A 24,748-nucleotide genomic window follows, 5' to 3' on the forward strand; every position below is an offset into this window, starting at 1 on the left:
ACCTCTGAGACTATCACAGTGCAGGTGCATTTATATGGAGACTTGATTCCACACAGGTGGATTCTATTTATCATCCTTTGTCATTTAGGTCAACATTGGATCATTCAGAGATCCTCACTGAACTTCTGGAGAGAGTTTGCTGCACTGAAAGTAAAGGGGCTGAATAATTTTGCACGCCCAATTTTTCAGTTTTTTTATTTGTTAAAAAAGTTTGAAATATCCAATAAATTTCGTTCCACTTCATGATTGTGTCCCACTTGTTGTTGATTCTTCACAAAAAATTACAGTTTTATATCTTTATGTTTGAAGCCTGAAATGTGGCAAAAGGTCGCAAAGTTCAAGGGGGCCGAATACTTTCGCAAGGCACTGTACTTGACCGGTTTACCCATTACTATTAGTTATCTGTTCTAACAATTTATTCATTGCTTTTAGCTATTTTTACCATTTATCAATTAATTTTAACTATTTGAATTGTTTGTTCCTTAGTTTGATAACTACTTTATATGACTCTTGACACATGGTGTTTAACTGTTACAGCTTGCTCAAAATGTGGAAATATATATTTCTAATACTAATTGAGCTACTCTACAGTCTTTCTATTTACAAGTACTCCAAGTTGGGAATCACTGGCGTAAAGAACAAGAGCCATAAATTAAAGATAAACAGGAGCCAATAAAATTCAAGGGGACTCATTTCATTTACATGCTGTGGACAAGTATGTTCGTTAAATAGACAGGCTTGTAAGAAATAAAGTGTCACTCGTGCTTTTCAGGCTTGAAATAGGTTAGGCAGCAGAGGTCATGCTTGCAGCTGCAGGGTGACTAGGTTCACTCACGCTTCTTTCCTCACTCACTTTTCAGCTCACAAAATCAACAATATTTAGAAGGGAAAGTGTTAATATGGCACCTAAACTTAAGTGTGTTTCTGCAAAACATTGTAGTGTAATAGTTTTCAACATGTACACTTTTTTTTTTTTAAACCTAAAAATACTCCATGCCAATATTCCACATGCCACTTTAAATCCTGTTGAGCTTTTTTCCCTTTGCAATAATCTCTCTTCCACCATCCATCATGTGAACAATTAATCCTGTTCTCATCCAGCTCCAGACAAACAATTCACTTCAGATGTCAAAGCACTTGTGCCTTGCATCATGTATTCCACGTGACCTTTTTATAGACCCCGTAACCAAAACAATCATAAACACTCAGCTAGTTTGAAGGGAGGCTCACACAGCACAAACAGGCCTCACGTCAAAGCAGAGACTGACTGTGCATGACATCTCACAGTCTGTCTTGAAGGGACATGATTGTAGAAAACAAATAAAACTCACAAATCAGAAAAACAAGTCTCTGACATAATTCAAGATGTACTGATATATTTTTAAGAGCATCTGTCATGTATTTGGCAGCACTGAATAGATCACATTCTCTGAGCATTTTATTTGACCTTGGCACTTCGCAGCTGACTTATCGCACTTGTCTTGTTTCCTTTTTGGCCTCCTGACTCACTGGCAGCAACCAGGCTAACTTTAATTATAGCCACCACAGCATTCCTTCCCAACAGAATAGGGAGAGATAAACAGAGAGGCCTTGGAAGGGCAAGTGTGAGCAGTATAGAATATACAAAAATAGACGAAGATTCAAGACAGTTAAAGATAGATAGCGATGCCTGTTGTGTGATTCATTTCAACAGGATGGGAAGGCGAGGCCTCCTCATTACGCCACCATGACTTGTGTATAAATCCGCTGCAGTGTCTTGAAATTAATCTCTCATTTCTTAATGCTAAGGCAGAACAACAACCACCATGGGCCAGAAGTTGGAGAAGTTGTCGGAAAAAGACGGAGAGTCAAATGATAATTCAGACTGGTCTGAGAGAACTGCAGAGACGCAACAGTCAGAGCCAAGAGAACGAGATAAGAGCAGAGATCAAGAGGATCAGGACAGTTTCATGACCCCTCATTGTATTGATGAGATTAGTGGGATTAGTGTCAGTGACACGACCACTGGGCATGCAGGGGAGCACACAGTCACTTCTGCAAGTACAGACCCCCATACTGGGCAGCCAATCAGACCTCTAGGGCAGCAGGAGCACCCCCTCGGCACCAGGGGAGAGAGGGTGGGTGGCGACAGGGAAGGCCGAGGTGTCTCTCGAACTCTGGAGGAGTCAAAAACCGTTCTGAACCGTAAGGCAACAAGACCAAAGCAGGTCTCTGAGGGTACAGCTGAAGCCTTTACTGGGACTGCAGCTATGGATGAGCTGGGAAGCAGGAAGAAATCTGAAACTAGCTGGAGCAAGTTGGGTCCTGGCACTCAAACAAGGAGTCTAACAACCCAGTGCAATCCCACTAATGAGGAGGACTTTGTGTTGCTTGAGAAGGATGAAACTTGGAAGTCATCTGATATAGAAACTTTTGGCAGTAAGATAAAAACAGAGAATCCTATATCATCAATAAAAAGAAGAGAGGACGAAGACACTTCTGCTAGCTATGGTGACAATAACCTCCCACAACCTTCCAGGAATACCGCCCAAGAAAAAGGTAATGACAAGAAAAGCAGAGAAAAATCTGACACACTTTTAGTCATGACTGACAGAGTGGAAGCACATGCTGAGAGTTCACCCACAGCCTGTTTTGAGAGGAAAATGGGTCAACATTTGGCTGAAGTGACAGGCGGCAGGTGTCAGCTAAAAGGAGTCAGTCATGTTGGAGCTGCTCACACAGAGACAACTGGGAGAGGAGAAGCAGAGAGGGAGCAAAGCATGAATGACCACAGCAAGCGGCAAATGTATACTCACAACAATAAGGAGCCTCTGACAGCACAAAGTAACAGTGGGTCAGTGAAAAGATTAAAAGAGAGTACTGGCGATTTGGAAAACATCCATGACAAAGCTGTCCAGTTGACTTCACAGCAGGAGAGAGCAGTCAAGTCAAACCTGGAACCATGCTTGGAGAATTCTTTAAGAGAATCACAAAATCAAGACGAGGAAAACTACAATTCAGGATTTAATGCACATAAATCACAAGCTGATCAGTCCCAGAGCTGGTTTGCTGATGCTGTCTCTAGAAGAGCTAAAGCAGGTCCTCTTTGTTCATATGACATGAAAGAGGCCAAGCTCCTTAGCTCTGAAATACCACAACTGCATGACGCTCCATCATTTTCATTAGAACAATGCGATTTGATCCCGTGTCTTCCTCTGCCAGAAAATGAAGGCAGTGATGAAAAGCCACAGATTACAAGCTACAAAAGGGAGAGCGAACCTGTTTGCTTCTCTCCTGTCATCACCCCTCCACCTTTAACTCATCTGTTGCCTGACAAAGACACAGTGATGGCAGCACAACTCAATACAAATGTGATCAATTCACAGATGGTGCCAAATGCAACACCCAACCCATGTGAGTCTAAAGTGGAGTTTGTGCCAAAAGAAAAGCCCAAAGTTAAAGGTCCACCTCCACCTGTCCCCAAAAAACCCAAAAATCCATTTATAAAGCTAAAAACTGCACAATTAATGTCAACTGATGGGCAAAGAAGAGGCAAAGACCATCTGTGTTCTGAAGAAAGGGCTAAAAGGAGACACACTTTTCATTTTAACAAAGATCTTCCATATAATCCTCAAGCTAATCAGGACATGTGTTTGCACTGGGATGAAAGAGGCACTTACAGTGTCCCAACCAACATACGACACTTGACACTTGACCTTGACCCACGGGAGCATCTTTCACTGAGACACATGGATGATCATTATGGAGACATGGTTGACTTTGGCTATTGCACACGTGTGGCACAACTATCTCCAGATGAAGAGCCACAAAACCTGGATATGTTAAAGAGAAGAGTTTTCCTGGAGAGACGAGACAAATATAAAAACCCACCTCCTCCTGTTAAGAAAAAGCCCTCAAATGCTTTTGCCTCCAAGGAGATTTCTCATATTCCCGAGGTCACATCAGACAAAGAAATCCAAAGACCAAAACCTGCTTGTTCAGGGAAAAGAGAAAGCTACCCTGAGCTCCTGTCTGAAAGAATCAGCACAGAGGTTAGTGACAACAATTATGCTCACTATGGTAATCGCAGAGAAGTGACTGATCACATTAAGGGTAGGTTTGTGGGAGATGATAATGAGGTGGGTTCCTACAAGCCTGTGGCAAAAATCATCAAGGAAGCAAACCAAAAACAGAGACATCAGGACTGGGTCAAACCTGAAGGGGCTGCAGCTCAGGCCCGAGTGACAGAGCAGAGCCCAAGTGTGAACGTATCCCAAATGAAGAATGCCTTTGATGTTCCAAAGAAACCAAAAGAGAAACCACTAGAAGTTCAGCCACCACCAAAGAAAGGTAAGTAATTTGGATTATGAGCAGGGGAAGATATCAGTTTCTTTGATATCAGAGCATTCACAGACAAATAAGAACGTGTTATACAAGGATGAGAGAGTACTTTCCAAACTGCATAAAACACATTGTCATGTGAAAAACTCTTCGCCTCACTTATTTTTATGTTTTAACTTTCTCCAGTGGTGTATGAAACCTACTACAAAACTAATCTGATGAACTCACTGTTTGCTGCCTGACCAGCACTAAACAGCCAGTAGACAAAGTTAGCAACAAGCTGCTGAACACATTGAAGGATTTAGCTGCTGAAGACATTTCCTTTACGAGGAGAGTCAATAATAGAATTACATTCACCAAGTAAAAAGAAACAACTGCATAAATGTTGCTCTGTCTCCTGGAAGTGTTATTAGGCAACCATTTGTTTTGTTGTGATCAATAATTATACTATAAACTGTATTTTAATAAAAGCAGCCAACGTATTCATTCTCTATTGAAAAGATCATCAAATGTCTTGTTTTTCCTGGTTTGGTTGTCTCAGTACAGACCAAAACAGGGGATTATCAAACAACTTTTTACATGGTTGACCTTTCATTTGTAGCATTTAGACCTACATACTAGGAAATCAGTGTCATATCCTGGTCATTTAGTCAATCAGGCCAAAAAGTTATTTTACTAAAGACCCTTCACTTTTTAATCTCAGCCTTGGACCACTGCCTACTGGACTGTGTCTATTTTAAATTTTCCTTAAGATGTGTCAACCTCAAACCCATACACACTACTCAGGGTGAACTGGCAAGTCTAATCCACAACTAAATGTTAAGTATTGAGTATTAATGTGTTTATCTACTTTAAAAATCCATGTAACAGGAAACAATATGCAGCATCTTCCTGCCTCCCACTGTTTCATACTGGAATAGGCACCAAAACATCTTGGTCTTATAAAACAAGCAGGTACAGAAATAATCAAATAAATCCTCTTATTTATATGTCATACCTATTTACAATTTAAATTATCACAATTTCATTCAACAGCATTATTAGACATATTTATGCCTCTAAGGAAAGTCCTTCTGAATGAACTCAGAACTGTTGACATTTTATATCTATATGCAGAACAACTCACAAAAAACCCTCTATGTAGCTCTTTTGATCCATTCATCAATAGCATGTTGAGGGCTTTAGCATCAGCATGAAACACCAAAGGTGCTTCACAATGCATCAGTATTTGATGCCCTGAGATGAGAACATGTTGCTTATTCAGCTTGTTAAAACTTAAACATAAAAAAAGTTCCATATATGACAAAAAGTGGCCACGCACTGACCAAAGAACAAAGAGACTCTTCAGATGCCAAAAAAGGAAGTTTATTACATGCATTAAAAGTGATAGTAAAAAAAACATTTCAGTCATCAAACCATTGTCAGTACAGCTTACAAAACCACTCATTCTACAGACATATATAGACACTCAGTCTATCAGTAAGGACAAATCAGGACAAAGGCGACCAAGACCGCAGGTGTTTCCCATGAACTTGTTAAAAAGTTTCATCACACAAACCTGTATGAAGTGCAAGATTTCAGCACTGATTAAGTTATGTATGCAAGTTGTAGACAGAAAGATGCAAGTTAAGTCTTGACTGATATTGTTCACAGTTCTGGAAAAAGCTCATATGTGGACTATGAGTTGGGACTGCCTTGTCATACTAGTATTGCTAAGGTCAAAAATAAACTTTTATGCTCAGTTAAAAATTGTTACAATCAGATTCTGCATACATTCATTATGATTGTCAACTTTTATTCAAGTCTGTAGTTTTTAAGATGCTCTAAAGAACTAGCATTAGCTGGTGTGACAATATAATTACTAAGGTAATAGTTGATAGTCTTGAATAGTTTTGCTGTGTTGGTGCATGACAATGTGGGGGGATTCTTTGGGCTGTTGTGTTTGGACAAGACAGGCTTGGTGGGATGGGATGGGATGGGATGGGGTAGCAGCACTACAAAAGATACGGTGGGCTGTAAAATCCACGTTTTTCACAGCAGAACAAAATTAACTGATTCAGTAAGTCTACGCTACTTCAAAAAACACCAGGATGGCACAGGGAGAAACCCAGTTTTCCTGCGGCCCCATCGCAATTCACAGCCTTAGAAATGAAATGTGACTTTTCGTTTGCGCATGTGCCGTAGCCGGTCGTCAACGTATCCCACTGAATGTAATAACGATGAGAACAAGCGATTGCTAGTCTTCTGCAGGTGAGAAGCGGATGGGAGATGCTCTACTTGGCAGCTGGCATCTTCTAAATACCACTAGATTGAAAACACTGCCGCCGGGCCACATAATATATAAGTCAGGAGGGGAATAAAAGCAAAACGCCTGGGCTTTTTTTTTTTTGAGGAGACAAGGGATAGTAGAGCAACGACCTGCAGGATAAGGGCGCGCCTAAACTACCAGATTCATGTGTTGTGATTGATTACCCCCGTGGTTACGAAAGTCTTGCATAGATTTAGGAGGTAAGAAAGACAGAGATCTCTACATTATGCATGTGATGTGTAGCTCGGGACTGTGCAGCATCCATTTAGCTCTCTGGATGGGTTTGAGAATGGGAGCAGCCAAAACCTTGGGTGGAAATATCTGCACTTGCGTCAGCTGGCGGCGGTCCACTGTAACTAACGGTTAGCAGCTAGGCTAGAATGCTATGCTAGCTTAGCTTTAGCTAAACCGGCCGGGCTGCTAGCCCATTAGCAGCCGGGATGCAAAGCACACTGGCAGGCTAGTGGAACAAAATGAAACATTTAGTCAGAGTGAACAACTCTGTATGGAGGTAATACATACGTCTTATGGCTACGTATGTGATATTTTAAAGAAGACGTTAAAAACACTACAATAGGGTTGTCTCCTTATTTGCGGTGTGATGTTGAGACGGGACGAGCCCCGGCACAACTGCGAACTGCTGGGGCAGTGCGGCGAAACATATTCTGAAATTAATGTTGCTTCTTTCAACGTTATTTGTCATTCTGAACATCGTGTATTGTTTCTTTTTATCTAAAACACTCGTAAAACCTCAGTCTTTGTAGTGTTTCCAAGTGATAGTCAGATCTGGGGCGTGCCCAATATAATAGATATCTGCATGCTGATCCACCCCCTTATCGGTACCGTTATGTTAGCACGCGGAGCTAAGTTATCTTAGGCTTCCCCTGTCTTTGACAACTTGGGTTGGGATTGCTTACAAGATGGTTGAAAAAGAGCAGTGCTGAGTCTCATCATGATTTTAATATTTTAGTTTGTAGCTACTTGGTTTGGGGATGGAGGGAGTTGACACACCAAGCTCTGTGGTAACATCAGCTAACGTTAGCCTGCGACCATTGTTTAACGGTAGCAGGCGTTTGCACACCCATTCATTAAAATCAGTCGGCTTGTACATTCAGAATGTAACATGCTGATATAATTAATCTTAAGATGAGCTCAATTGGACCTCTGGTAGTGTTGTGCAAACCCATTTAGTCGCATTGTCCAGACAGTGAAATAAGACGGGTCAGACCTCTGCAGGACTGCTGACTACGTTTTATTAATTTCAGTCATCAGATTCTGTCATTTTACTGTCCTGGGCTATAATATCTTAGTATTAATGTGTAATAAGGCCTAGCACTCAGGCCACCACCATGATGCTAAGGAATGTCCTGCTGTGTGTTGGGTGGTGACACGGTAGAGGACAGAGAGCAGCATGTTGTGATGTAACGTTAGAGTATAAACTAAAGCCTGTGGTTGAAATGGAGCACTACTATTTCCTGTGAGAACACACTGTTCTGTAGTCCCGTGCTTTCAAGGCATTGTGCAAGCCTGCAAGTGCATGCATGTTTACAGCTCTGTGGGACATTGCTCAATGAATTAAGGCCTTTCCAAGGCCAGCAGTCGATTTGTAAGGATTCACTCATGTCCAGTAATCGATCTTAAAACTGTCTCTTGTTTAGGTCTCTAATAATAATACTCTCAGGTTAAAGTGTTTTAAGGCTACATGTACAATACTGATATGCTGTGTATATTTGTTGTTGTGTGGGGAGGATACTGTCAATAAAATGAAACTAAAATTGTCACTGCTTTGTGTCTGCAAATGAAAATATGGATGTTATGTCTTTGTGGGCAGTTTAGATTTAGGGTGTTCTGTTCATTATTTTTTGCTTCATATTTTTGTGGAGAATGAAAACACCATTTTGATATGTACTCATTAGACTGTGCAGCCTACATATCCACTGTTCCTTTGTGCACTTTTTTTAATGAACACAGGTGTTTTCCATTTGCCTGCCTGATTAGAAGTTTGGCAGAGCTGTATGAGTATTATGTGAAATCACTGTGTGAGAATTTTAAATCAATCAAAATGCAGAATAACTAAGCATATGCAAAAATGTGTACATTTACATGAGTATGATCAAAATAAACTTTGCAAGATTTGTTCTGTAAAAAAAAAACTGCTCTGGTGTTGCTAAGTAAGATTTTAGAATGTTTCTATATTAGATTCAAAAGGCCGCGATTCAGCTTTTTCATTTTTCGAAATCGATGACTCAGTGTGAAGAAGCAGGTGGTTTGGTGTGGCGACAGACCTGTGGGTGATTGGAGGTAAAGATTCTGCCTCAATACGTTGCTTCAGTCTGGCAACTTAATTACCGCCCTGAGATGCTATATTTTCCAGCTAATTACACAGCAAAGCAAGTCATTAAAGTGCTGACAAACGTCCCTCAGGTATCAAGGGCAGAGTGAATTACAGTAGACAATGCTAAGACAAGTCAAGATTTTAGAGGATTCCCATTGTGTTTCTGTTTCATGTGGTTTTTCAAGACGCCAGTAGCTGAAACTGCTCTGAGAATATTTGTCTACACTTGATGTACAACTTCTATTGAAGCACAAATGAGAGTTCAGAAACATGCTTGAGTGTGTACAGATAATTAAATATGGATCAACAATTGAGAGTGTTTTCAGAATCTCAGAGCAGTAACAGGCCATCTGTGGTGCGGTCGCAGTTAGAAAATGCTGTATAACATCACCAGTTCTCTAATCAGCAGACCTTAAAATGTGTTGTCTAAGCTTGGTATTACATTACTGCATTACTTTGGAACCATTTTGTCCTGTGTCACGTAGCCTAAATATTAACGATCACTAACATTGCAGGTATAGTAAATGGCTCTCCACCAGACATCCTTACACTGTGACACACTGAAATAAACAATAACTCGAATACATCTTTCTACCTAATATACCACACATGCATCTAACATACCTTTGTTCATAGTTGAGAATCTACAGAGCTTCGGAGCTTCTTGATCAGAGAGGCAAAAAGCAAAACACAGGGTAGAATGCCCAAATACCCTAAAACTCAGTCAGCCTGAGTTTCTAAACCTTTAGGGAACTTTACCTTCTTTCCTTAATAGCACAGAAGTCGGGAAAATCACACTTAAGATGAGGAGGGAAACACAGCTGAAGACAAAATGTCATGTTTGCGACTAGGTAGAGTCGATTTATTCTTCTTTGCATGCACAGTCACAGCTAATAATCTCGGATCAGACAGTCTGTGCTGGCAGCAAGCCAAATTTACCCTTCAGTGATGACAGAATAGTGCTCATTTTCCAATTTTACAACATCAGTTTCTGTGGAAAAATGCTCACTTTCTGTGCTTATACATTTTATACCTTTTTTTTTAATTAATGAGAACATTTGTGGGCTCTGACTTTTATTTGTCTCTGCAGATATGTTGCGGCGAGTAGTTCGACAGAGCAAGTTCCGTCATGTCTTTGGTCAGGCGGTGAGGAACGACCAGTGCTACGATGACATCCGTGTCTCCAGAGTCACATGGGACAGCTCCTTCTGTGCTGTCAACCCCAAGTTTGTTGCCATCATCATAGACGCCAGTGGAGGAGGAGCCTTTCTTGTACTTCCTCTACAAAAGGTGAGATGTTCTTTGATTTCCTTGTGTTTACATCAGTAGATGAAAATGATCTTTGCAGGCTTGTTTCACAAGAGCTCTGTGGTTCAGGTTTGCATGGGGCGGGGGGCTGGACCCAGTCCCAGCTGACATTGCCTAATGTCAGCTGGGAAGTCACAGATGTCTATTCATGATGGGGAATGGATAAGGTCCCAGTTGTTAAATAAAGTTGCAACATGATGATCATAGTAGAATGAAGAACTGTGTCGTAGCCATCCAGGATGAATATAACCTGTATGAAGCACAGGATAATTACAGTATGTTGGCCCTGCTCGTCAGTCATTTTCATATATCGCTAAATAAAGTTGCTCTACTTCAGGTGATACTCTTTAACCCCCTTGTAACAAAGTTGTCCTCTGTCTCCTAGACTGGCCGTATAGACAAGGTCTACCCTACAGTATGTGGTCACACAGGCCCGGTGTTAGACATCGACTGGTGTCCCCATAATGACCTTGTTATTGCGAGTGGCTCAGAAGACTGCACAGTGATGGTAAGGATAAAGTTCATCTCTAAAGGATCACATGAGCTTAGAAATACTTGTTGCACTTAATCCTACAACTTCTGGACATGATGTGCTGTATTAAGGGAAATAAAAAGTGATGCTTTTTTTCTTTAGTTTTTTTAATTGTCTCAGTTTCAGAGTTTTAAAATGTCATTAATTCCCAGAGTTTTGAGGGTTTGTAATATGATAAGCTAAACCCCATATGTTATACATTTTTGGCTATAGGTTTTCTGTGCATGTGTAACAATGACTTTTATAGTACGATAGAGTAATGTTGTCACAGTTTTGATATCATTGGCATTTACATACACCTTGAATCTACTGTCCTTATGTAGTCTCTTTAGTATTAGCACTATAAAAATATTATAGTTCAGTGATTTTTTTTCTTCTTATTTAATTTTCTGTGTCTAAAATATTTTTCTTTTCCTGAATTTTCAGGTTTGGCAGATCCCTGAGCATGGGCTGGAGACGGCCCTTTCAGAGCCTGTAGTCGTGTTAGAAGGTCACTCTAAGAGGGTCGGCATTGTGTCTTGGCATCCCACCGCTCGCAACGTCCTCCTCAGTGCAGGTAACCTTTGACTGACGCCTTTGTTGCTCAAATTAAAACGATAGACTCTGCCTGACTCTGAACTTCAAGTCTGACCAGTTCTTATCTATCTTGGGGTTGCTTTGTGTTGCATTGCTTTGTGTGACATTAAGTACTAAAAATAGACTTGGACACAGAGGTACATGTGATCAAGCTCTGATGTGTGTTCATTTTAGGATGTGACAACCAGATCATCATCTGGAATGTGGGCACGGGAGAGGCCATGATCAACCTGGAGGACATGCACCCTGATGTTATCTTTAGTGTCAGCTGGAGCCGCAATGGCAGCCTACTCTGCACCGCCTGTAAGGACAAAAAGGTCCGAGTCATCGACCCCCGTAAGAAAAAAATTGTTGCGGTAAGTGAAAACACAGATGGAATCTGGGGACAGGATGCTTGACATGGAATAATGCTTCCCGGAATCACCCACCTGCTGTTGATTCAGGGCCTACAAATGTAACTGCCACATCTGACAGGGTTGTTTTTTTTTTTTTGGTCTATTTTCAGGAGAAGGACAAAGCCCATGAGGGAGTTCGACCAATGAGAGCAATCTTTTTGGCAGATGGAAACATTTTCACCACTGGATTCAGCCGCATGAGCGAGCGCCAGCTAGGCCTGTGGAAAAGTGTATGGCACTGTAGCGACTTTCATTTAATCCTTCACACTCAGTTGCATTGCAAGCACATTTCTGGTCACCACTTGGAGCTTTTCAAGTGGTGTTGAATGTTTTTTAGACCTTTCTTTGCACAGCTTCCTGGCCATAATACATGTCTAAACATTGTTCTCAGTTGCTCTTTTCACTTCTTGCTTTTTTCATCATTTATTTGTGTATGTAACGCCTCAGTTCCAGCAGGGGGTGGTGAATACAACAAATAACCAGTGAGAAGTCATTTTAAAATATTGTCAGAATGTAAATTACTCCTGTTCATGATTGTCTGTATGTGAGAGTTTGGCATACATTGAACACAGTGGCAGCTTATACAAAAACCAGCAATAACTGGATTTTAACTCAAGGTTCCTCCAAACTGGACTTCTACTTCAAATGCTGAATTTTGTTACCAGGACAACATGGATGAGCCAATATGTGTTCAAGAGATGGACACCAGTAATGGAGTTCTGCTGCCCTTCTATGACCCTGACACCAATATAGTCTACCTGTGTGGAAAGGTGAGAAGCCTTGTAATGAAGACAAGACAAGTCTAATTATTAGATCAACAAGCTCACCTTTACTGTACCTGTGACTGTGTTCTCAGGGTGACAGCAGCATTCGGTACTTTGAGATCACAGATGAGGCACCGTTTGTTCACTACCTCAACACCTTTTCTACCAAGGAGCCCCAGAGAGGCATGGGATACATGCCCAAGAGAGGACTGGATGTCAACAAATGTGAAATTGCAAGGTACCAGCATCACTGTCCGAAGACTGAATACTACAACCACCCTTGTTCAGTTAGTGTCTGCTCCTGTCGATGCAATATACAGTTTAACCCAGTTGGTCTTAAAAATACCCACATTGTTTTTAAAAAGAGCAGATCAGTTTGATTTATACCTACATTTCATGTACCCACGCAGCCAAGCAGTGCTGCAAGGGAATAGCACTATGGCTGCAACTAATGATTATGTTGTTTGTTGATTAATCCATCAATTATTTTCTCAGAAATCACTTGGTCTACTGTATAAAATGTCAAACAGTAGTGATTAAAAGCAATTTTCCCATCATAGCCTGCCAAAACCCAAGTTACATACAGTATTTAATTGTCTTGTTTTGTCCAACCAAAATTTTAAAGCCCCAGGATATTATGGCAGTTATGAAAGCCAACCAAAAATCACATTTTCTAAACATTCGTGCTTCAAAAAAAATGAAAAACATTTAGTTCATTTTCAGAACTGATTAATTTTTTATCAATAGTCTCAATGATTAATGAGCAAATAGTTTCAGCCATAGGAATCACTGTAAACAAGTTCCTTTTACTATAATAGAATGGAAAGAAAATTTAAAAAAGAACTGGTTAAATACAGCTTTTGTGAATATGATTTTTACTATTTTTTTTAAAGATCATTTAAATAATTCCTTAGGTCTAATAATAGTATTAAGCTGCTGATATTTACATTTAGATAATAAACTAAATTGCTGATTTGTATTAATTTACATTCTAAATGAAGTTAAATGAATGTAACTACTCTTACTGTTGTTTTGTAGGTTTTACAAATTACATGAGAGAAAATGTGAACCAATAATCATGACAGTTCCACGTAAAGTAAGTGTGTTTATGTCCAGCAATAAATACGCTGTTCTTTCATTGTTGTTTTATTCGGTTCCTTCATCCAGCTCTTTCTGCATTTTACACTGTCCTCCTTTATTTGTATGCTTCCTCCTCTCTCCACCTGCCCAGTCTGATCTGTTCCAGGACGACCTGTACCCGGACACAGCCGGCCCGGATCCCACCCTGGAGGCAGAGGAGTGGTTTGCTGGGAAAAACGGAAGTCCCATCCTGATCTCGCTCAAAGACGGCTACATCTCCACGAAGAACCGCGATCTGAAAGTGGTCAAGACGAACGTCCTGGAGACCAAACCGGCCACAAAGGCAACAAAGGCAGAGAACATCTCGACTGTCCAGAAGCACGCCTCTTCACAGCCCTCAGTAGTGAGTGAAGAAAGAATGATGTCCTGTAACTGGTGCTTGTATTGTGGTGTATTAGTGCTTTTGTTATTATAACTAGCTTCTTAAAAACATATTATGACTGCTGTTTCTTCTTAGTCAAACTGTACCACTTTTCAATTGTGCAATAACATTTTTTACTGACAGCTGGGCTCTCCCATTCACAGTAGTTATTATGGTTGGAACGAAAGTTATGGATCAGCACATATTTTGGTATTTGGCTCACAATTAATTGCAACAACAGTGGAAAATGTTACCAGCTATAGGACTTTTTTGCATCTACAACCCCTGCTCATTTTGTCGGGATTAACAGTAATGTTTGTTTTAGATGAGGTACGTAGTTACCACTCACAAAATCTTCTGTCAACAGTTTCTGTAAATCTTTAACAGCCTCTTAAGTGTCAAACAGAAAGTGGAAAGGATGTTGCCTAGCTAACTTTGTTTCTGTCCTCTGACCAGAAAATGGAGGATAAACTGGAAGAGGTACTCCGAGAGTTCAAGTCACTCAGGGACCGTGTCATCCTTCAAGACCGTCGAATTGCCAGATTGGAAGAGCAAGTTGCCAAGGTTGCCATGTAAGACACCGGCCCCCTCACAGGACTGTTCATTGCTGAGAGAATCAAAAGGACAGAGTCAGCCACGGCCAGAATCTCAAGATTCGGCTTCATTCGGCTTGGCGTTATCCCTGCGATGAGACCAAGCGTACATTCCAACATGAACTTTTATTTTCACTCACCAAGCTCAGATTGACACTTCGCCCTGACCCACACAGAAAAGAGGAGGAACTCTCGCAACTGATGTACACGTTAGAAGAAAAGACATTTTTGTTGAATGAAGTCTTAACGTTTCTGTTTTCAAATTGTGGTAAAACATTCTTATGTGAAGTTTGTACTTACTACTCAAAAACTGTATGTAGCATCAGTATTTCCATTGTTCTGTTTTGTGTTGCCAAATATGAATTGTGTGCGGTTTCATGCACTGCTTTTGCATTTATTTTCTCCGTTGGTGTACATTCCAGTCACAACTGGTAGAATGAATTAGCCAAGCTGGATTTTTTTTTTCTTTTAAATTGCTGTTGAACTTTTTTCCTCCCAGCAGTTTTACTCATCAATAACCTTCAGGTTCATGAATGTGGAAGATCCTTCTAATATGTTTTTGTTCGCATTCTTCTGAGCTTGAAATTAAACATTGGGTTTTAATTGGGGGGAGGGAGGGTTGCATCTCTGGTGTAAATGTTGTGCAGATGTAGTGGTGCCTCTTTGTCACTGTTAAGGGTCAAATTAAAGTCGCCCTCTCCAGTGCATATTTGGTGTAGGAAGGGACCACTCGTCCAGCTTTTGTTTCACGGAACCCCTGACAAACAGTTCTGTGCACATAATAAAGATTTTACACATGAAAACCTCCCTTTCTTCTTATCTTTTAACCTACTTAAAGCATGGACATCTGTACCCTCTGAGCTAATGAGTGCACGATATCTGGGAGCTAGCTGTAGCTATGATCACAGTACAATACACTGCAGTCTCTCCAAGTCACATCACATGTGCCTGAAAAAGAGAAGCTTCAGTTAAACATCTTGAACCAGCAAGTATATGTAGAACAGAGCACCAACATCTGTGTGTGTGTGGAAGTCATGTTTTGAATATGTTGTATGGAAATGTTAAACACTGAAAGTGTATCCTCATGTCATGTTTTTATTACCACAGCTCGGTATTACTCATCTGAACAGGAAGTGAACTATGATTTCAGTAGAAATAAGTACCCTGTGTTTCCTCACTGGGTACTGATCTGCAAGCTTTAAGTACAATTGCATGCCTCTACTTTAAAGCTAGGCTACCAAATTAGGCGTTGAACTGCCACATTTCAAACTGATTAAGTTTCTATTGTAAATGTCTACCATTTCTCAGCTTTATTCCTTTAGGTATTCCACTTGACCATGTCCTCATGTAGCTGGCCTATCATCTTATATTGTGATCTGAAGAGTTGATACACAACAATCATCTGAGCAGTTTATAGAACTGAGTAGTTCCTGTTACTTTACATAACATAGCACTAAGAGCATCTGGACGTGCAGTGCAAGCATGCTGCACACAGGAGCATCTGAGTTCTCCTGAAGTTCTCCTTCAAAGAGGTGAGACTTTATCTGCAAATAAATAGATATAAAATCTCAATAAGAATATGGTAGCTGAGTCGGTGTGGAGCTTTGTTTTTTCTACAGAAACGAAAATAAGCTTCTGATAAATTTTACTTCCTTGTTGATGCAAACTAAAACTGTTGTTGCTAAGGAAGTGTTTGTCAGTACCTGATCGATGTGAAAATGGTATATGTGGTGCTGTTTTTTTTAAGTGTGAACATTTCCTGTTTCTTCTTTCAAGCAGAGCAACAGTCAGTATGTCAGTACTCTGAGGATGTTTGTCTACAGAGGTTGAATTGACATGAATTCATCTTTGATCAGTTTTTATCTTCACATTCCTCCCTCTGCTTCTCCAGCAGCAAGGTAAGACACAGACAGGTGTTTAGTGTCTTTGTCCTAGATGAATGTTTCTGCTTTGGGGAACTACTGTTTCCTTTTGTAATGGTAGTGGACAAAGTTACTTCTTGAAAAAACATTATGTTCCATTATGATAGCCAGCTTTTACTGAAGGAAACAGTATTATCAAGTTTGTTTTTACCTTCGACTTTAAATCCTTGTTGCACTTTGAGAACATTTCAAAGGTTTATCTGATTTGGTTCAAGCATGTACTAGGTATAAGCAAATTGAAAATATATTTGTGGATATGTCTGGAATTATGTGTGGTTACATATTGACTGTTGTTACATGTTTGAAAGAATAAATCAAATCAAATCAAATCAATCTTTTGCTTCAGTTGAAATTTATTTTAGATTGGTTTCTTCGGGTATGGATGGCTTTTAAAAAAGCTTAAGATTTCCTGGAAATACAAATGCAGTAGTTCTGTATTTTTCTGTGAAAATGTAGCAATGGGTGTGGTGAAAGACGCATGACTGTTTCATCATAAGATGTCACCAGCAGACACATGACAGAATCTTTTCCTTTTGTGTCTTTTTATTATTATATCTACAACTAAAATTTTCTTAACCTACCTCTTGCATTGGACTGTGTAAACTTGAATAATTTTTCTGTTATTTCAGATCTTTTATTCAATTATGATGCTCTGCAACATGAAGACGTGTCTGACTTTGCTATGGGGAGTACCTCTTTTGTTTTCTGTGGAGACAAAGAATGCTTCCATCCCAGAAACACATAGTAGCAACACAATCACTGAACCAAACAGGACAACCCACGAGCTAACCAGTTCACACTTATTACACAGTGAAACAGCGACTCAGCCTGCAAGCTGGGATCCAACCCACAAACCTGCAGAGGTTAGTGTTGCTGCAACAGCAGAAACCCCTGTGTCACCCACAGTGGAGACTCAAGAGACAACAGTGAGAAGCAAAAGTAACAGCTCAAACAGCAGCACAGCTGGTCTGGGTGCTGTGAACACTGTAGCAGCAACTGTGAGCAGCGCAGGTCCACGACTGCTTCATGCCATCACAACTGCAAGTGAAACGCAACCTTCCCACAATACAGAGGTGTCAGAAACAGCAAGACCTACAGGGGACCAACAATCACCCACCACTTCTACTAACATCACTGCTCCTGCAGCAATTTTTGCAGCATCTTCAGCAACTGTGTCTTCACCAAAACCCACATCCATCACTGAACCTGAAGTTACATCTGCGTTATCTTCTACCTCTTCTAATAATTTGACTCAGGTTCCGCACTTCATACAGAACCTCAACACGACCACGGTGACAACAAACCCTACCTCTGAGGCAGCACCTACGACTGACCCCACTTCTTTACCTGTCATAATAACTGAGACATCCACCACCAGCACTGAGCTTTCATCTATATTTCACCCTATTTCTGGCACAAGAAGCCACATCTCCACATCACAGTTTCCTAACACAAAAGGGTCGAATTCTGACACTGAGTCGTCCGCTATCTCAGTCTCAACTGATTCTTCCAGCTCCGCCACCTCCATCTCCGCCAGTCCTCCAGGAATCTTGAACCCTCGTGGTCCCAAAACATCACCAGTTCCAACAGCCAAATCAACCACAGGAACTACAACTACAGCAGCACCTTGTGAAGTCTCAAGGAGCCCAACCAGTACTGAGGGCCAGCTCTGCTCCACCAGGGGCGTGGTGAAGCACTGCCTCATTGTCATCGCTTCGCTTGCAGGGTTAGCCACCATTTTCATGGTTTCTACCATTGTCCTCTGTGCCAAGCTGTCATCAAGGAAGTATAAGCTCAAGAAACCTCAGCAGGCCACTGAGATGATGTGCATCTCTGCCCTGCTGCCCGAGAGGAATTACTCTTATGCAAGGCAACGCAATCCAGTTACTAACGGAGTCCGGGTGATCCTCACTGGTGAAGACAGTGATGAGGAAGGAGGAGATAACCTCACGCTCAGCAGCTTTCTTCCAGAAAGTGACCGTATTGTTTAGATGGATTTATTAATACTGACAAGTTTTCAGACCTCAAACTGGACTGATATGTCTGATGTCAGTGATGTGGAAACAGTTGTTTGAATAAACTAATGCTTCCTCTTTGATATTGATAGGTTAGCTTCGGTGCACAAGCTATTTCTGTGCAGGAAGAGACACAGAAACCACACAAACATAATGGTATTTGGCATTTGTTGAGGTCAGGACATCAAATGTATATTTTAAGCAAAAATAAAGACATTTTGCATAACTGTACTCCTTCTTACCACTGGAAATGTAAGTCAGGATGAGGACACTGATCAAAGATTATTTTTTTTAACATCCTGAGCTGAGCCCTGATGGTGTTTCACTTAGCAACGGGAGACAGGAAGGCTTGTTTTGTCAAGGGATTACTGTTCTTTGCAGACACTGTTCAGCTTATAAATGCTATTCTGGAAGCTAATTGTATAAATGGAGTATTTTGATTGATAATAAACTTTGTCACTAGTTAGTGTATGTGGGTGTAGAGATGCTTTGTTTCCATATCTGGGTAATTTCTTTAACAAATGTATTATTTAACATTATGCTTTTTTTTTTTACAGGTTTGTTATTGCTTCATAATTTCTTGCAGCTTTCTTAGAAAGATCGATGCCACAAACACAATATTCAGAGACCTTTAATTAGTTGTGTTGATTTTAAAAGCAGTCCTTGAATGACCTGCTCCATTTAAACCAAAGAAAACATTTACTCAAAAGCAGCTTAGGTTTCACTTGTTTGGCATTTAATTAGAATTGATTGATTGTTTAACAATCACATGGTGTATTTTACCTATAATTTCTCCCAAATTACACATTTCTTACCAGGAATCTTCCTAGGAAATTAATAGAACATTATTAGACTTTAAATAAAATAAAGTGTTATCAAAGATTTTTGTTTGTTTTGTTTCAGCTTCCCACAAATGGGCAGTTTACTTTGAGATTTAAACAAATATATTCTGAATCATTCTGATAAGTTTATGCTGAAAATATATATATAAAAAAAAAGTAAAAGCTCAAAAATGCAGACATGACAACGCTAATCTTTCTGGTTTTTCTACTGTTTGTTAAAGGTGGAGCTTTTGTCCTTATGTGTCTCTAAATGGTAAACAGAATAAAACAGTGCTCTGTGAACTCAGTCAGTTCCCTTATTTTGACAGGCTTTATAAAAGGCTTTTCCTCTACTCTGAAAGTGATTTTATATTCACTTCCTTTCCTGCAAAACAAGAACAGAGCACTGAATGCTTCATGAGACCGCAAATGGGTTTTTTTATTCCTCATGTTTAGCAGCCAAAACTCACGGGTGACTAACAACAGAGCTGCAACAAATGTAAACCCAGACGATGCAAGGCCTCATCTCCTGCTTCTGATGACCATATAAAGCTAGACTTGTCTTCACTGATCACAAACAAAGTGCACTAGCCAAAAATGCATTTACACATCACAATGACTTGTAGGCTCAGTCTTATGCAGTCACACTTGCTCCCAAAAGTGGTCACACACACACGCTGTGTGAGTTTAATAACTTGCCTCTGGAGAAGAAAGAACAACATGTTGTTTTTAAAAAGTCTCTTGTGTGTGCCTCTTTTCTTTGCCCCTTTCTTGGCTGTTACTGTTTTTTTTCCACACAGGAAACGTTAACCTCTTCCTGCATTAGATGGTCTCTCAGACAAACTGCTCTCTGACCCTTTTTTTTATCCCTAGAGGAGTGCTGTAAGTCATCAGTGTCAGAGGCTGAGGGGTTAAAGGCTACAATGTCAATCAGAGGCTCCAATTCTGTAAAAATCCTTGAAAATATTTTAGATGAAAAGTAACTGTTGATGGTGTCTGGCTATAGTTTTTGTAGCCATATTTGTTTTAATTCTGGGGCTTTCACATCCACATAGGTGCACAGAAGAATGCTGCAGAAGTCCCTGCCCCCACAGCACACTATAAACTCCTACCTAACAAGAACAATCTGTGTGCAGATTGGAGAGCTCAGACACTCAGGGAAACTGGAGGGGGGAGGAGAACAGTGGAGAGGCAGAAGGAGGGATTTGTCCTCATGGTTGACAACATCTTTTTTTGCACTATCCAGGCAAAGCAGCCTGAAATCTGAAACTGCAGAAGTGGTGTGGTCTGTAAAGTGTTCGCCACTTTGCTGTGCTCTCTCTCAGTTCACTTTTTCCACACTGGTAACACGCATACTCCATCAAAGACGATTTCGACAGAGGCGCTTCTTCTGCTGTTGTGGATGGTGAGTAAAATGTTGTTTTTCCTCTAAAGGAATTTTCCCATATGTTGCACAGACGCTGCATTGGGCTTTCCTGACATCAGGTTGGACCACAAGACAATTTGTGGGTGATGTGAGCGCATCATGATGCCTTCAGAGCAAGAAGAAAGAATACGACATTGAAAAGAACACAACATTAAAAGACAATGTGTCTGTTTTACATATTAAATTGGACAGACAAACAGAATCTATGTCATACTTTACGTTTTAGAAGTTTGTTGAATGAGAATTCAGTATGTGTGTGCATATGACGACCGTATGTACATGTATTTGTGTCTGATAGCACATTCACTGTGGTCTGAATATTTGGTCTGGGGTGAGTGAGTAATTCTGGGAAAAAAAAAAAATCTTCCTACTCCCTTTTCCAGATGAGTGGAGCTTCATGCGGCCCAGCTTGCACACAGATGCAGCAGAATGAGAATGAAAGTGTGGGCACTGCTGCCAGTTGACACATAGACTGAGCAGGAACCTGAAATAATATCAGACTAAGCAGTGTCTGAAGTGTCACTTCACCCAAAAAATAAAATAAAGCATATTTCTCCACATACTCCTTGTGGTGTCCAACCATGCAGATAGTTTTGTTTATTTGACATTGTTAAATGTATTCTGCTGCCACCTCAATACCACAAGAGCCAAGTGGAAAAGTATGCTTTTGTATAAATTTTTCAACTCTGTACTCTGGATTTCTGCTACTGTAGAGCATGTGTGTTCAGGTCGAGGTGGAATAAAGCCAGTACATTTACCTTCGTGATGAATTAGCAAAACCTAATGGGCAATGAAATTATTGTTTTGGTACAATAATTACACTTATACTCTATGTCACTTTCATATTTCATCATCATACTAAATTATAATACCTAGAAATTGCTCACCACTCAAAGGGATATGCTGGAGGATTAATGCAGTTCACGTGGATGTTTTCATCAAGTGCATCCTTGCTTCTCTGCACAATTATACTAGGTCCAGTTTGTGCTTTTCATGTACTACTACATTTGAGTTACACAGCAAATCATCCATTTTGTTTAAACCAGACAGTCTGGAGGAAAAAATAATAATAAAACCTCCCTATTGTGCCTATATCAAATATAGAAATTACACATATCAAAAGATGTTTGTTTCACATAAAAACTGAGCATGGACAGAAATAACTTCTGGCTAACATCTTTGAATTTGGAAACACTGGCACAACTTGAAAGATTTTTTTTCCAGCAGCAGAGAGAATATTTTTTGATCCAGATTGTCAGAAGTGTCTTTGAGGATTCTGGAAATATCTTCAAGAACAGGAAATTTGGTTGTCATCAGTCTTCTAGGTTTTCAAAGAAAACATATGCTTAGCTCTGTGACTTGAATGTAAATGGCAATACACGAGAGACACAAACTGCCTTCACATGTGGCGCTGACATTTCAGTTCCTGATGTTTACTGTTACTTACAGATCCTGAGAGGAAACAGTTCTCCCAATGGCCCTTCATCCTATTGGTCTGTGTGTGGTGTTTTGCCTCAGCAGCACTTTGGCTACACCTCTACCTTTTTACAGTACTGCAGAGGGAAGTACAGATGAGGAAGAACCTGGCATCTTTACTTCCTCACAGCCCACCAGCAGCTCCCAAGTCTCCGAGTACCAAACCACACCTGTTGGGCCCACACCTGTGGAAACTTACTTTCTGGGTCAGGTTGTGAAGTTTCTGGAGGAGAACATGTTCCTCATCATTGTTGCAGCCACTTTAATTCTTCTCGTCTTCCTTATTATATGTGGGGCAATTACCTTGAGCCGCAGGCGAAAAGTCACTGCCTACTACCCTTCTTCCTTCCCTTCAAAGATGTATGTGGACCACAGGGACAAAACCGGAGGTACTAAACTCTTTAATGAAGTGCCAGGAAAGCCTACTTCCGAGCAAGAAAGTGAGCCAGTAGATTCTCACAAGCAGCTCCAGGCAGACATCATGAAGGCTGCCAAGAGCTTGCGCACGCCAAATAAATCTGTTGATGCTGCAGATGGAAGTGATCACAGTCAGAAAATAGCAGACAACAGTCCTGAGGACAGCTCTAAACTAGATGACAGCATCCTGGAGCAGCAGCTCCCAAGTCTCCATGAGGAAAAGCAGCAGTGTGAGCCTTCTGACACTGGGGCAGTTGTGGTGGGAAGCAGACCAGAGCTGAGTCCTCCAGAGCAGCCTCACCAAGAGGGAGATGATTCAGAGCAGCCTTATCCAGAGAAAGATAATTCACAGGAGCCTCTGACTGGCAGGAGTCTCCGACCCTCCTCTCTGCATATTCATAATGACTCTGCTACACTTCAGCTGATCGCAGGAGAGAAAACTGCCTTCTAAATACACAAACTGACTTGATTATACTCTCCAACACTTTGAATCCACAAGTGCTAAATAATAGTTTATAATAAATGCAATGAATTAAAGGTGATTCAGTTCCATAACCATCGTATCTATCAGGAAAAACAATACACTTGTGCTTTTCTGTTCATCGCAGGTCAAAATGTACGATTCAAATCATATCTATTGTTCAGTTTTTCAAAGTAATAAATTGTTCCCAAAACGAAATGATTGAGGATACTTTTACTGCAGACTTTCAAGGAAGCATAAATAATTATAAATTACATTTAAATTCAGTGGACCCTTTCATCATTTCATGCCACTTTGCTTAACTGCATATCCAAAGGCCAGTTCTTATGGTGCAGACAGGACACTTAAACAGCTCTTAGCTTTCAGTATCTCCATCGCACCATTCAAAACACACACTTCAAGCTCTAAATAGTAAATATAACACAACCTCAAAAATAAGACTCAAGTCTATACCAACACCTCGAACAGTGTTTAAATTGTGCGTTTATGTGACAGGCTAAAATATACAGTACACGGGGTTAGAGAACCCCCGACTAAGCCTAGTGTTACACTGCTACAGAGGATTAATGATGGTTTACATCATCACTAAATTAGATGTTCCTCATCAATACTGTAGGAAAATGAGGTGGTGAAGCTGGATTATTGCTGCTACTCTTTCCGGCACCAGGAGCCAAGCAGTGGTATCCAGCTCAGAGTGAGAGTGCCCTGTTTAACTGCTGGCCCTGACTGCCACCTGCTGGCCATCCTGTTGCTTCAGACGATAGTCAGCCAGGGCGGCCTTGATGGCATCCTCTGCAAGCACTGGGGGAGAAACAATTACAGACTGAATATACATGAGCAGTTTGGGAAAGAAGAAAATTATGTGAAGAATTCACTGAAAACTTACTGGAGCAGTGAAGTTTAACTGGTGGAAGACTGAGCTCTTTGGCAATGTCAGAGTTTTTTATCAGCAACGCTTCATCCACCTGGTGAGAAATACACATACTGTGGGTTCAAAAAAAACCTTTCCAGACAATAATAAGAGCAGAGCAGAATAAATAACAATACAAAAAAAATAATACACAACACACTCCAAAAGGCAGAGAAAGAATTGGTGTCTGTAATGTGTTCACTCACAGATTTGCCCATCACCAACTCAGTTACCAGAGAGCTGGAGGCGATAGCAGAGCCGCAGCCAAAGGTTTTAAACCTGGCATCCACAATCTTCCCTTGATCATCTACCTCAATCTGTCAAAATTAAGTTTTAGCATTTTACTCAACTCAATTACAAGCCACCATTGTATTTTAAACTAATGAGTGGATCAACATAAATGTTACTTTTCCTGTTTATGTAAACATCAGTGTATTTACCATTAAAAATAACTGCAAGTGTTTTATAGCAATGCTAAAAGTAAATGGAGTGGAGTGCCTCAGGGTTCTGTTTTGGGACCTAAATTATTTATACTATATATTAATGATATATGCAAGGTTTCTGATTTAGTGAAAGTGGTTTTGTTTGCTGATGACACTACCATATGGGCATCGGGTGAAAACCTACAGCAACTATCTGGATGGGTTA

General features: G+C 40.5%; 3 protein-coding genes across 6 annotated transcripts; all 3 read left to right on the forward strand.

The window, feature by feature from the left end:
• Nucleotides 1-1,801: 1,801 nt before the first annotated feature.
• LOC109951311 (coronin-1C-like) lies at nucleotides 1,802-15,453 on the forward strand. Of its 3 annotated transcripts, none has more exons than XM_020585744.1 (11): nucleotides 1,802-4,329; nucleotides 10,054-10,253; nucleotides 10,657-10,779; nucleotides 11,230-11,359; nucleotides 11,554-11,735; nucleotides 11,885-12,004; nucleotides 12,440-12,544; nucleotides 12,631-12,776; nucleotides 13,577-13,634; nucleotides 13,770-14,021; nucleotides 14,496-15,453. In XM_020585744.1, exons 1-11 carry the CDS (start codon nucleotides 1,806-1,808, stop codon nucleotides 14,613-14,615), a joined length of 3,960 nt encoding a protein of 1,319 aa, XP_020441400.1. In that variant the 5' UTR covers nucleotides 1,802-1,805; the 3' UTR covers nucleotides 14,616-15,453. The 3 variants fall into 3 exon arrangements, with proteins under 3 accessions (XP_020441400.1, XP_020441402.1, XP_020441401.1); XM_020585746.1 differs by lacking the exon at nucleotides 1,802-4,329 and adding an exon at nucleotides 6,482-6,570 and having other exon boundaries at nucleotides 14,496-15,444; XM_020585745.1 differs by lacking the exon at nucleotides 1,802-4,329 and adding an exon at nucleotides 6,505-6,828 and having other exon boundaries at nucleotides 14,496-15,443.
• A 656-nt stretch (nucleotides 15,454-16,109) lies between these two features.
• Nucleotides 16,110-19,363, forward strand: LOC109951300 (cell wall protein DAN4). Of its 2 annotated transcripts, XM_020585725.1 has the most exons (3): nucleotides 16,110-16,164; nucleotides 16,412-16,530; nucleotides 17,184-19,363. In XM_020585725.1, the coding sequence occupies exon 3, from the start codon at nucleotides 17,199-17,201 to the stop codon at nucleotides 18,543-18,545; it is 1,347 nt and encodes a 448-aa protein (XP_020441381.1). In that variant the 5' UTR covers nucleotides 16,110-16,164; nucleotides 16,412-16,530; nucleotides 17,184-17,198; the 3' UTR covers nucleotides 18,546-19,363. The 2 variants fall into 2 exon arrangements, with proteins under 2 accessions (XP_020441381.1, XP_020441380.1); XM_020585724.1 differs by lacking the exon at nucleotides 16,110-16,164 and having other exon boundaries at nucleotides 16,371-16,530.
• Nucleotides 19,364-20,519: 1,156 nt separating this feature from the next.
• tmem119b (transmembrane protein 119b) lies at nucleotides 20,520-23,288 on the forward strand. Its single transcript, XM_020585718.1, has 2 exons — nucleotides 20,520-20,795; nucleotides 22,266-23,288. Exon 2 carries the CDS (start codon nucleotides 22,291-22,293, stop codon nucleotides 23,158-23,160), a length of 870 nt encoding a protein of 289 aa, XP_020441374.1. The 5' UTR covers nucleotides 20,520-20,795; nucleotides 22,266-22,290; the 3' UTR covers nucleotides 23,161-23,288.
• The last annotated feature ends 1,460 nt before the right edge of the window (nucleotides 23,289-24,748 follow it).

Source organism: Monopterus albus, unplaced genomic scaffold (assembly GCF_001952655.1).
Source record: "Monopterus albus unplaced genomic scaffold, M_albus_1.0 scaffold375.1, whole genome shotgun sequence".
NCBI classification, from domain to species: domain Eukaryota; kingdom Metazoa; phylum Chordata; class Actinopteri; order Synbranchiformes; family Synbranchidae; genus Monopterus; species Monopterus albus.